We start from the raw sequence: 12,868 nt of genomic DNA, 5'->3' as shown, positions 1-12,868 counted from the left end.
GATGGTGTTGAAAATCTTTGCAAGAAATCTTGGCAATAAACCTACATTGAAAATGTTCAATCCATGACACTAAAGAAATCGATACTGTTCACCTCTGACACAGAAATGTGAAATGATTTTTTTTCCATTTGTAATTTTTCTGATATGTTCAGTAATTGTTAGGCAAAAGAATGCATGTTTACTTTTTGATAAAACACATTACCTAAGCAGCTGGACAATAGAATTTCACTTCTAAAGCAGGTTCTGCTTTATTTATTCAAGTCTAAGTTTTTCCAAATATAATCATAAGGTAAGTTAATACCTTGTTTACAGGGTTCATGCCCACCTTACAATGAAATGTCCTTATTTCTGGACAAGTCAGAGAAGTTGGGTGATTTGTGATTATTTGAAATGATGCTAACATGCACCCTTACTTCTGATTTGCTGTGCCGTGTTAATTGCCAGTAGGTTTTCACAGGGAGCTGCAGCTGTCTTAGACGTACCTTTATTAACAGCCTCCTGCCCCACCCCTCATTACCCAAATAGGGAAAATATCTAAGTCTGTACTCGCAGTGCCTGATCTTTCTGCCGTGCTCCTGGTCGAGCGCATTTGGCTGCTGGTGGGAATAAAGTGACTTTTCAAAAATTGGCTTATATCTCCCCATGTTATATAGGCACCAACAGCCAAGCAGCTCTTTGTAATGTAGTCTCAACACATTCACATGGCAATCAGTAGTGACAAGTACTTTTACACACCGTAAAAACTAGTATAAAAACTAGTAGCTGTTACTCAGCTCCCATTTTGCTGCAAGTAGTGGTTGTGCCTTGACCATTGAATGAAATAATGCATGGTCTACTTACCTGGTACAGTCTCCCCCCCCCCCCCCAGTTAGGTTTTATCTGCATTTGATTTTGTTTCATCTCATCAAGATGAAAAAGCAAATTACATAAATCTTTGAGTTTCTGCAGTATTATTTGGGGGCGGGAAAGTGGCGGTAAAAATCCATTCATTTACACTGATGTTGCTTTTTTTGCACTGTTCCCCTGCTTAAAGTGTCTGTAGAATTTTATCTTTTCCTCACGAACTCTTTTGTTCCCTAATTTGGCTCCAGAGCCTGCTGGCCTGCTTTGTTTGGTGATTATTTATCATAACTAAGATGGTTTCCAGTGCTACCAGAGTTATAAATTTTACTTGAAACCTTTTCCTCTGGGGCAAAAGGTTGTTTTAGTTTTAAATGCGCAGTTTTCTTCAAGTTGGAACCTAGAAGTAGGGTATTACTTCCATCAAGAAAATTTTTGTGCCAGAGGTTTCTCGCATATATTCTGGTTGTAAAAGAGCCTGCCAAAAGTTGGAATATACTCTCAAGTGTCCATTTTTACCAATATTAACACCACCACTCTGGAATGCCACCGCTCCATTTAAAAGCAAAAATAGCTGCTTCTGAAAATCACTAATGCCGGTGTAAATGTTCTGTTATTTCACCTTCATTTGTGTGGCTTCCTCAATGTTCTCTGTAATTCAAACATGTTCCTTCTCCTGGTTGCTCTATACTGGTGTCTATGGTAAGTTATTCATAATTGCAGTGTTAGATCATTGCCACAGCTATGGAGTTGACTCCCTTTAACATGTTCAAAGCTGGTAATGTGCTTTTCCATTAACTTAAAACAAAACAAATACAAGTTTTGTAACAATGGTTTGCTTTCGATTTCTGTCTCAGTGCACTTTCCCTGTTTTGCTTCATGTAGTCACTGCTGCCTGGTAAAGTCATTTTAAGACAGTGGGAAAAACCAAAGTGCTATTCACAAGTCACAAGCAGTGACCTAGTGTTGCCTGGACTTTTGTGTGGTTTGAGTTGGAAATGATGCAGAAATTGTATTACCTTGTGCATGGACCTGATTGTAATGCAGTTGCCAGTCCTTATGGCAACTGTTTGTCCACTGACTTTGTGTAGCTGAAGCCAGATCTGTGACTAAAGTCAGATGTGAACTAGGGCCCTCCTCCTTGGCAGTGTGTGCTCTTGGTCACTGTTTCATTCTACAGCAGGCCATATTCCGTATGTGCTGCCAACTCAAACAGGCAACAGCCATTGAAGAGGGCAGTGATTTTTAACCATCCTCATGTGGCATCCTGGAACAATTTACATTGCACATATAATCCCTACCATTTGTAAACAGACCAGTGCAGACTCCATTACTTGCAAACTTGGTCTAATATCATGTGGTCTACTGTAGGCCTGAGCGCCGTAGCGTGCTCTTAACTCATCTGCTTTTTAAAGCATACTCTTTCTTGGAAGAAGTGGCAGCCTACTTGCAAATGAACGTGAGATTTCTTTTTGGTTTCTATAGTGGATGAGCTTGGAAGCCAGTCCCCTATCTTACTTGTCTGTGTCCCGGCTTTTAGGTTACGGATGAACAAGCTCCTAGGTGTCAGTATAAGGCCTGATGATATACTGTGAGAATGATAACCTTCAGCTGGGTATTAGGGAGGGCTGCGTAGTCCCACTACGGTCAATAACATGCCCCTGTGACATGAAGGTTAATTTTTTTTCGTTTGGTTCTTGCCAAGCTTGCTTGGTCCATTTGGAGCTGAGATTGTGCAGTAACTTCTCATTCCTCTAAAGCAGGAATTATTTTCCATTTGGAAGTCCAAGATGATCGTGTAGATTCCGAAAAGATCATTCCGTTTTGGTCACTGACACAAATCGATGATATATACTCCAATTTGAATATTGTCGCGGTCATTGAGAGCCAGGTCCAGCTCAAATTATAGAAATTGTCACTTTTTATTGAAAACTGCACTGAACGCTATATGTCCACCTTTACAATAAACAAATACAGTAACGGTAACACACTAAAACAAAACATATTTCTGGTAGCCATTGGTTTTTTTTTCTGTTTGGGACAGCTTTTAAAACTTTTATCACAGAAACAGGAATGTACCCATACAAAGGCTCAGAATAGGCCATCTTTTTCAACAAAAAGGCGATGATTCACAAAAGACTATGAATATAACATGTAACTAGTTGATACAAATCTAATAGGATTTGTTAAAATCAGTCACATCTAATAACACATTTGAAGTGTTCTTGTATAAAATATCACATGAAGAAAAGAAGACTTCAATGTCTAAAAAAGTGGGTTTTGTTCATACAGTCTGACAAGTTACCATAAAAAGTGTTTTTTTTCCTGAGACATAAGGAAATGCAACATTATTCTTGAACCCTTTCCAGCTCAAGACTTTTTCACTCAATAAAATAGCTGTGGCTTTAAAACTGAGAAAAATATATCTGAGTATAAATGTGAGACTTAACACTTTCATTTTTGCATCATCAGCACATGTTATTGAATGTACAGCTACTTTATTAAGTGTATCTTGTAGAAGAAGCATCTGCTCCTATGGTGAAAAGGCAGCTAGTTCCATTGCAAGCCTTTCCCCCCGCCCCCCGTGCTCCTACCAGGAATCATGACCTACACAACTACTTAAATTTGAGTAGCATCCCTCCAATACCTTAGTGGCCACACGCAACTGCAATCACCAAAAACTCTCTGGGTTCTCGTTCCTCAGGCTGTACAAGGAGGAGCCAGGTAAGTGAGGAAGGAAAGGGCTGAAGTCACATGATGGTTTCCTCTTAATATCATGTAAGCTTTGTTAGGACTGTTGGACATGTTTTAAGCAGCAGATTACCTGCTGTTTCCCCAAAGGGGAAGGAGTATATTCTATTTTGTGACTGATGTAAAGATGAAGGAAACTTAAACACACAATAACAGAAGCTGATCAGTAATGTATCATCACATCATAGTTTTCAGTGCTTCAGTAAGCAGGTGACTTCTTCTGGGTCCCCCTCCCTCCCCCAAGTCTTGACTCCTATATCTTTTTTTTCTCTTGTAGTTAACACTGGAACATCATGATGCATTAGTCCAAAATCAACCATTTCAAATTTTGTATCAAATTCCTGTCAGTTTGTGTACAATTTTCTTTCCAATGTCTCTTGGTCCCAGATTGGAGTGCTTAAAACAATCTGCTATTGCTCATTGGGATGTTCCCTGTTGTCCCCATGTTTTGAGGGCTGATTAGGAGATGGAGCTTGGGAAGGATGTGCCACTGTTGGAAGATTGTGGGTAACAGGAATCCCTCCAGGAATGATACCTTCCATAGCTGCTGGAATTCCACCTGGTGTAACACTCACCATGCCTGGTGGATATCTAGGAAAAGATTGATTTTGAAGTTACAAGATAGCAATGTACAAACATGCTCTAGAATGAGAGGCTTTGAGTGGAAGTACAACAGAAAACCAGCTTTCTCCTCAAAAGTTCCACTCTTTACTGAACGACAGCAGTAAGATTGTGCTTTCTACTTCTTGCTATATTCTTCCTGCAAAAATCTGCCTGTGAACCTTTTCAAGCATGCTGGGAAGTTTTTGATTTAGGTCAACATATTTTAACAAAGCGGCCTTTGCCCAGCCAATGTGAGTGTTTTTCATACTGCTCTACCAACCCCATTTGAACACCTGCAACTGTTTTCTAGCACCCTTCAAACAGCTGCAAAAGGCAGATTTCTCCATTTAAGGTGGGGAACCGACAGTCATATATTAAGAAATCAAACTTATTAATATCTGGAAAGAAAATATGACTTGACTCCTGTCTAGTTAATTCATCCATACCCAACAAAAGCCACTGAAACGCTTGAGTTGTGAGTCACTTCTTCCCACAAAGTCCTTCAAATAAAATGTACCAGTAGATCTGTGTCAAAGAGTTTCTGAATAGAAAAGTTTAATGAAGTCGGCAATGCTTTAATTTAAATAGCTCAGTGTAGTATCCTATCATTCAGCCTATCACTTGGTTAATGACAACCTCAAAAACATACCACACATCAGTGATCAAGGATAACAAAATGACCATAATTGATATAGAAATACCTGGGAACAGCAGGGTCAATGAAAAAAATCATGAGAAGGTCACTAATATCATGATTTTAAAATTGAGATTGAGAAACCACACCCTCACTAATTTTTTGCATAATTATGATATACAAATGAACAATATTATCATTGTTAAACATTGTTATGCCACTTCTCCACCTGATCAGGGTTTACAAGGCGGTAAACATTAAAAAAAATTGAAACAGTTGAACAATTAAAAATACAGCTGAATTGTAAAATAATTCAATTAAAACACAAGAACAACACTAGAACGAGGGCCAAAAGACAAATCTCCCTGGGAAGAGAGTTTCAAAGAACACCCTTTCTTCACTGCCATCTGTACAGTTCTGATGGCACAGGCTGACCAAGATGACTGGACTGCTTACGTAGGTTCATATGGGACAAGATGGTCTTTAAGGTATTTTGGTCCCAAGACATACAAGGCTTAAAAGCCAATACAAACATCTAGAACTGAGCTTGGAAGCCAATTGGAAGTGAGTGTATGTTGAACAAGACTTGTTTAATATGGTCCCTATGACCCACTCCAATCAATTGAGAGGAATGTTTGATTGGCAGTTGTTAGCTTTTCCTATCTTCATTTTCAATACAGATGTCTTAGTGTCAACTCTTGGTCTAGGCCTTATCTGGCAGACGGAGTACCAACATTTATAATGTTGAGACCACTGGAAGCAATTTTCCCCCTTCTTGCTGTGTGTAAGGAATTAAGCAAAAAAATTGCAAATTTTAATAACATGGCACCTGTTGCTCCAAAATGAATGCGCTAGCTGTGAAAAACACTAAAGCACAATCTTTATTTACTTTGATACAAAAGATCACTGTTCAAAAAAGTTAAGAGCTTGTGGCTGAAGTATACAGCCCTTTTTTATTAAGTGGGACATGCCTGATCTTTAAGGAAAAGCAACTTATGGTTCACGTTAAGATAAACACAGACTAGAGCCTTCCCAGAGATGCTTCTGACTGCCTGTAATGCAAAAACAGAATAGTATCGGTGAATGTAATCTAGCCACAGTTAAGCACTTAAGTCCCATTGAGTGCAACAAACGAACTGAGCACTTGATGCTTTCCCCTTGAAATTAATGCAACTAAAAGTGATCAGCTTTCATTGGGTTGTACTCTAAATCTTTCTAGTTCCATTACAATATTTCATCATGTTCTCTGGAATTCCATTGTGTTCTCTGGAATATAATGGACGAAAAGCTAACATACGCATGTCCAACACTTCTGCATATACATGGGGGAGAATGGAGAGGAGGCTGAGTGTGCTGTCCAGTGCCTGACCCACAGTCCACACAGAAAGGTCCTCTGATTTGTGGAGAGGAAAACTGCAAAGTGTTCTTTCATGCATATCTTGTCCTTCTCTGGATCCAGGGTTATACTTAACGGCAGCTACATTTACAGGAGAAATAAAATTGAAAGGCATCTTGCAAGTCAGTTCAGCCCCAAGCATATCTTGCCAGTCCGTTTCATTCCACCTCTTTTGCAAACTTAACTTCCCTTAAAACACGAATGTCTTGCAAACTATACTGGGAATACCCTGTACAAGGAAAAAGGATAACATTCTGTATTGACTTTACCTACTTTTTAGAATGGTACAAATTATGCATATCATGCTGATTAGAGTATTCATAATATGATTTTGCCAGTTGTGGAGGGAGGGCACTTAATTCTTCTAAGACCCTTCTTTCTGAGCTTTCATTAAGCATTGTACACTCCCTTCCAGCACAGTTTCACAGCTGTAAAAGGCTAGACACATACAGCTGTTAACATATGATAGCATCTGGATGGTGCATTAGCGAACTAGGTGCTTCTGCATAGAACAGAATTTCTAGCCCTAGTGCTAAGCCCAAGGAAAGAGTGATGGGAAGAGCCTATGGCGCTGTGCTGGTGAGTCAGCACAGGGGCCAATGCATCACAGCAAGACCACAGGATTGTGTTTCTGGCTACCTCTCTGCCAAGGAAGCTTGAGCCTTCCTCCAACTTAAGTGGTTGTTCTAGCCAAAGAGTCGCTGGCTGAGTGGAGTGGCAGGAGAGAGGCTATAACCCCTGACCACTGCTGTGAATGGACACAGTGCTGATCTTGTCTACACCCTGAACTTTGCAGAGGTATGCCTCAAGCCAGACCTCTTGAACTTAGTTCCTGGGAGCATATGACAGTGCGGTCATAGAAATTGACCCTTTATGATAACAAAGTGAAGAAAAAATAGGAAAGAAAGAAATATTACTTTCCAGATGATGAAGTCACTTCTGAGTAAATTTTTTTCAGAGGGAAAGTGGCCTTTTGAAGAACTGAAGTGAGTCCTTCTAGCCTAAACACTAAACTGATACACAGGGAAGGAAGAATGACTTCACACTGCAGTTCTTTAAATGTCATGTAAGTGCGAATTTTATGAGAAGAGGCAGTTGTGTACATTTTATCCCGTAAAGCTCTGTTTTGAAAGGTGCCGGTGCTCGATGCATGGATTTCTGCAATCTTGGTCGCCCATCAGCTGGTGGTAGCAAAAACCATGACAAGATCAGATCCTCTAATGAAAACAAAGGGACCAAAGGGCTCTAAATGACTTGTGCAGGGCACAAGAGACAAAAAAGGATGTTCAATGGTCTAGAAGGGATGCCTGGAAAAGATAAGCCAAACTGAACAGCACAACAGGTTTCTAAGTATCTGGTTTATGTCAGGGTATAAGTCTTTGCAGTGTGGATACATTTCTTTGGAAAGGAAATCCTGTTCCTCTCCTTCCTCTCTCCTTTGCATACAATGGCCTGGATCCACTGGAAAGCAAACACACAATGGGAAGAGAATTTCTGCCAGTTCGCCCCTCCTGGGGCAAATCTCTGACTCCTCCATATTGTTGAAGCATTTCAGTGGGCACTTACAGCAGGGGAGATAGGTAGGAAAGTTGAGCTCAGCAGACTGAAATCTCTTTGGGTAGATTTAAGCGACTGAGCTGGGGAGCACTGAGTAGGGGAAATGCACAGACTTCACTCTTCCACGACTGTCTTGATGTACTGCCTACATGTGAACCAGAAGTACAAGTGGGAAGAAGTGTGCTACTCAACTCTAAGGAGAGGGAATAATCACACTGTACAGGTTTAATTTTGTTTTAAAGTTACTTAAACTTTTTTTTTGGGGGGGGGGAGTAAATTCACTTGCAGATGTTGGCCTTCTCTTTTGTTTCAGGCTACGTGGCTGCAGCACTTGAGAACTATATACCGAGGTATTGGAAACAAATCATTGCTAAAAATGTAAGAAGGTCCCCAAATGGCACAACCACTGGTAGGGAAGAAGGTAGTCATGGTCACTGCCAAATGGATTTTCCTTATAACATCAACATCATCGTCATAATTTGCCTTTCACAACAACAACAAAAGAATTGCATATTAACAGCATAAAACAGCTATTGTCTGGAAAGCTACTTAAAACGTTTCAGGGACCAGAAAATACTTAACTATATAACTTTATCCTCTGCAGCTTTTCAAAAGCTTAGACACAACTGAGGAAAGGCCCCTTAAATAATACAACTTGTGTTGTCTTTCTGACATTTTGAGTCGTATCCTGTCTCTTGGTATATATTAACAATTATAATAGAGTACTAATACATGCATTCATGATAGCACTGCTCCTATATCTGCAAAAAAACTTCCAAGTCCTTATGGCAAACCTAAGCATTTTTACTCCATCTAATGGAGTGAGTGGAGTAAGAGGGGGCAAGTTAATTGTGGGTAAGTTATTAAGATTCACTTGAAACTCCACAAAGACCTTTCAGAGAAACACAAAGTAAATCTATAGTGCTTTTATTATAGGGTCTATGTGCAATGGGATACTTATGGAGATGTTATCTCAAAACCGTCAATAACGTCTTGATGGAATAAAGAAGTGCCTTCTATGAAACAGGAATGAAAGCCTAACAATACTCAGATCTTATACAATAGTCTCTTCAGAGAAACTGTAGAGTGTGCTAGATTCACTGGCTAAGCTCTATTGTTGCCTACAGAATTGCGAACACATTCAGAAACATCCTTTTCCCCATCTTACCTGTATGTGGCACCATTGAGCTCTGGATGAATTGCTTGCTGATCTATTACTGACCAAGGAGCTGTTGTGACAAAGAATTCCTTGTTCACACAGTTTCGTAGGCTTTCAGGGATGCGACCTGAGGCAGGAATGAATCAAGTGCAAAACGAGGTCAGGCACAATCTGTCTTATTGATATGCAGCAAATTAGGCACAACACGCTCATGTTCGCTCTGATTATTAAAATGGGATGGGGCAGAAACTTCCTTGCTGTCTGTCAAAATAACAGAATGGTGTTGAAACTCTGAGAGTATCTGCAACATCACTCAAGTATGCTACTGCATAAGGGCACTGAAGAGAAGACCCAACAAGAGGTGTAACAATAAAGTGTAGAACATTCTTTCTCACATTCACAGCTGTAAAAATAATTTATTTTTGAGTGAAAATGGCATTTTTCAAGCTTTGGCAGACTGCAGGACTGCACTGTAAGTAACTTTGCAAGAGTCGTGAGATAGTGCCCTTCACAGTCCATTTTCCAAGCTGGGATAAATGGGAGATGTTTGAGAGATTAGATATATCATGGGTGCACTTGCCAGTTACTCCTAAACCATATCAACTAGGGAATGGCTGGCTATTGATCCAATGTGAGTGAGGAGTGTTCTAAAAGCAAATCTAAACTTTTAAAAACTTATGGATGCTATAACACTTACATATATTGGGACTAGACACTAAAGCAGTGAACCTAAGTGGGGGCATAATACATGGCAATACATCTCAGAGAGATAGCTGGATCAGACTGTGACAGCCAAACCGAATAAAGGTCTCCGGTCACCTTAAAGGTAGTTTCATGTGGGAAGCCGTGTCAGTGAATAGGAGTGGAACAACATTTGAAAAGACCAACAAAATTTTCCAGGGTATTATGTCCTGTGAGTCACTTTTTCAGATACCAAAGGTCTGGTACCTGCTGGTCTTTAAGATGCTGCTTGATTCAAAATAGCTTCTGTAGCTTTCACTTTTTGGATGATGTTATCATGCCTAACCAATGTGCCAGCCTGCCTGGGAGAAATTTCTTCCTGAAGGGTAGAAAATGCCATGTTTATGGGTTGGCATGGCTGAATTTCATTTTGTGTGTGGGTATAAGGGAAGAAATATCAATGGAAAACAGAATATTCAAACAATGCAAATTTCATGGCTGATATTTATTTATTTATTATTTTATTTATTATTATATTTGTAGACCGCCCCATCCCCTAAGGGCTCTGGGCGGTGGACAACAAGCGTCATAAACAATACAGCAATATCAGTTACATTTAAAATCAATCAATCAATAAATACATAAGTTACATAAAAATTACAGCGTTCCATTTACTTTTATCTACCCCCACCAAAGCAGAGGAACACACTTACCAGGGTTGGTGCTCTATGGAGCAGATGTAATGTTCAAAATGTTCTTATCACATGCGCTGGCACATACATATGCAACCGATGTCTGGGGTATACCTGGCACAGAAACACTATTCATAGGACAATCCCCCTTTAAATGCTTTACCTGCTGTATGGAGCACCAACACGGGTAAGCACTTAGGGGTGGCTTTCCACTGGAAGCCCCCATATTTAACATTGCATCATGCTGTACCTGTGATTGCTCGCCGAATCTCTGTAGCAGCAGCTTCTCTCATTTCCAGCGAAGCTTGTTCACTGTACCAAGCGGTGTGGGGTGTACAAATTAAATTAGGAGCATCTTTCAATGGCCCCTGAGCAAAGCTTCAGGGAGAAAAGAGAAAAAAAGGAAAAAAAGAAGTTAAAACTCAAGAATAAAGGCTTTCACCTAGAAATTCCATCCGTTTGCCATCCTTCTGCAATACCTCTAAACCGAAGGGTGTAAACATGATGTGCTTTTTAAAAAAAATTGAGTCCTGGTTCCCTAGGATCCCACATATTTAGCTTGCCCCTAAGAAAATCACTGAGCAAGAAATCCTTTGTGCCCTTCCTACAGCTAACAGATTTATATTACAACATTGGAAAGATAAAAGCCCATCTCCAATAAATCAATACTGAACAACCTTGAGAACCTTAGGACTCTATCAATATTTGAATGCACGGAATATAAGAATATAGACAGCAATTGCACATGGACTTATTTTTAGATATTTGGAAACCATCGATAGAAACTTGTGTGCACATCCACCATCACTGTCATTATGTTTAGGTCTTTACTTTTTAAAAAAAGATACACAAAAAATTGTCTTTGTTTTTTCTTGTAAAAATATAATTTTTTAAAGAAAGCTTGTTGGTTTTGGCTGTCAAACTACAGCTGGCATATGTCAACTCTGTAAGGTTTTCAAGGCAAGAGACCTTTGGAGGTGGTTTGCAATTGCCCATCTCTGTGACACGATCCTAATAGTCCTTGGAAGTCTCCCATTCAAATACTAGCAGGGTCAGGACTGACAGTGTATGACTGGCCCAAGGTCACCCAGCAAGTTTCTATGGCACAAGGGAAGATCTCAATCTGGGATTCCCAGATCCAAGTCTACCACCTTCCTCTCTAAATTTTAGTAGATTTTAATGTAGCAAGCATATCAAAATCCAGATACTACTGTATAGATTGAAGCTGGAGACTCACAAGTGGAGAGGAATTTTCTTCCCTCCCATCAGTACACCTATGCCCCTTCAAAATGCTGACTCAGATTTCAGGAGATTCCTCAGGAACAGAACTGACAATGGGCAAGGGGAATCACCCAAAATGTCACACTTGCTATACCAGCACATGGAGCTTCATGCCCAGAAAAATACATGGCAGGATCCATCCTGTTGTATGCCTTTTTCTCCTGCCCATTCAGAAATAAAGATAATTAATTTACACGTGCACCTTTATATCTTTCTTATATTATATACAAGTTTGAGGGAAAGATAATCCAGATCGAGGCCCACTCACCCTGGGGGAGGGGGGGCCGTTATCTGGTCATGACCCACTCACCCTGGGTGGGGGGAGGAAGGAGGCCAGTCATCTGGTTGAGGTCCACCACCTTATAGGGGAAGGGGTAGGCAGCGGAAGGGGCCCATCATGTGGTTGTGTTTAGGGGGAGTGGGAGGGAAGTTGAAAGAGGGGGAGCAGGAAGTTGATTCAAAATATTTTGTGTGCAAATAGAGGTGTCATTTTGGACACTGGGTTAATTTTTTTTCAATTGAAGATGGGACTGTTAGCTCTTTGTAGGATTGCTCCAAGCCCTTATTTTTCTCTATATTTAATGCTACACCAGAACTGGCATCTTAGGACTGCTACCTTTTAACCTGAAACGAATGGCATGAGCAGAAGCAGAAAGATCAGGAATTTCAAGGAGGCCTGTCCAGTAAAAGCAAATTAAAACCAAAGGGATAGAATAATTAACATCACTAAGGCCCCTTCCACACGGGTCAAATATCCCATGGTGGGGGCAGGATATAACCTGGTTTGGGTGGGAACTTTGCACAGTTCCCGCCCCTAAACAGGGTGAATCCTGGGGAAAAACCCCCATGCTGGGTTTTAGGTGAATGGCACTTACAGTGATTCTTTTTGTAAAACCCGGCATGGAGGTGGGGCTGTCCCCTTTGCTCCCCCACCCCACGCCTGCATGGCAACACAGGTGCGGGGTGACCAGGTGGTCGCAGCTGCGATGCTGGTTGGGCTGGGGGGAGGGGCCCCAGGCAGGCGGAGTGTGGGAGGCAGCCGCAGCTCCGTGTGGAGCCATGGCGGCACCCTGCTGTGGCCCTGCTGGCCCCTGCCCTGGGCCCTGCTGGCCCCCTGCCCTGGTTCAGGGCAGTTTCAGGGCCATGTATCCTGGCTACCTGCTGGGATTTTTTGTCTGTGAGGAAAGGGTCTTAATGAAGACAGGTAACTCCTGTCCTAAGTGAACCAGGACCTCTAAATGCTGGCCCATGCAAAAATATTTTGCAATTCTTTA

At 40.9% G+C, this 12,868-nt stretch overlaps 1 protein-coding gene across 6 annotated transcripts in view; it reads right to left on the bottom strand.

The window, feature by feature from the left end:
• Positions 1-2,743: 2,743 nt before the first annotated feature.
• The window catches only part of CTBP2 (C-terminal binding protein 2), a 249,470-nt gene continuing 239,345 nt past the window's right edge, over positions 2,744-12,868 (bottom strand). For 5 of the 6 annotated variants that reach the window (XM_048505311.1, XM_048505314.1, XM_048505312.1 and 2 more), the window contains 3 exons: positions 10,564-10,691; positions 8,950-9,067; positions 2,744-4,182 (listed from right to left, as the gene is read on the bottom strand). In XM_048505311.1, coding sequence (XP_048361268.1) covers positions 4,002-4,182; positions 8,950-9,067; positions 10,564-10,691 — 427 coding nt within the window. In that variant the 3' untranslated portion in view covers positions 2,744-4,001. Of the gene's footprint in view, positions 4,183-4,732; positions 6,306-8,949; positions 9,068-10,563; positions 10,692-12,868 lie in introns of those variants that run through there. The other variant, XM_048505310.1, reaches the window with a different exon arrangement.

This window comes from Sphaerodactylus townsendi, linkage group LG08 (assembly GCF_021028975.2).
Source record: "Sphaerodactylus townsendi isolate TG3544 linkage group LG08, MPM_Stown_v2.3, whole genome shotgun sequence".
Taxonomy (NCBI): domain Eukaryota; kingdom Metazoa; phylum Chordata; class Lepidosauria; order Squamata; family Sphaerodactylidae; genus Sphaerodactylus; species Sphaerodactylus townsendi.
Note: the sequence above shows the minus strand (reverse complement) of the source record. Positions and strands in the feature narration are given on the sequence as shown.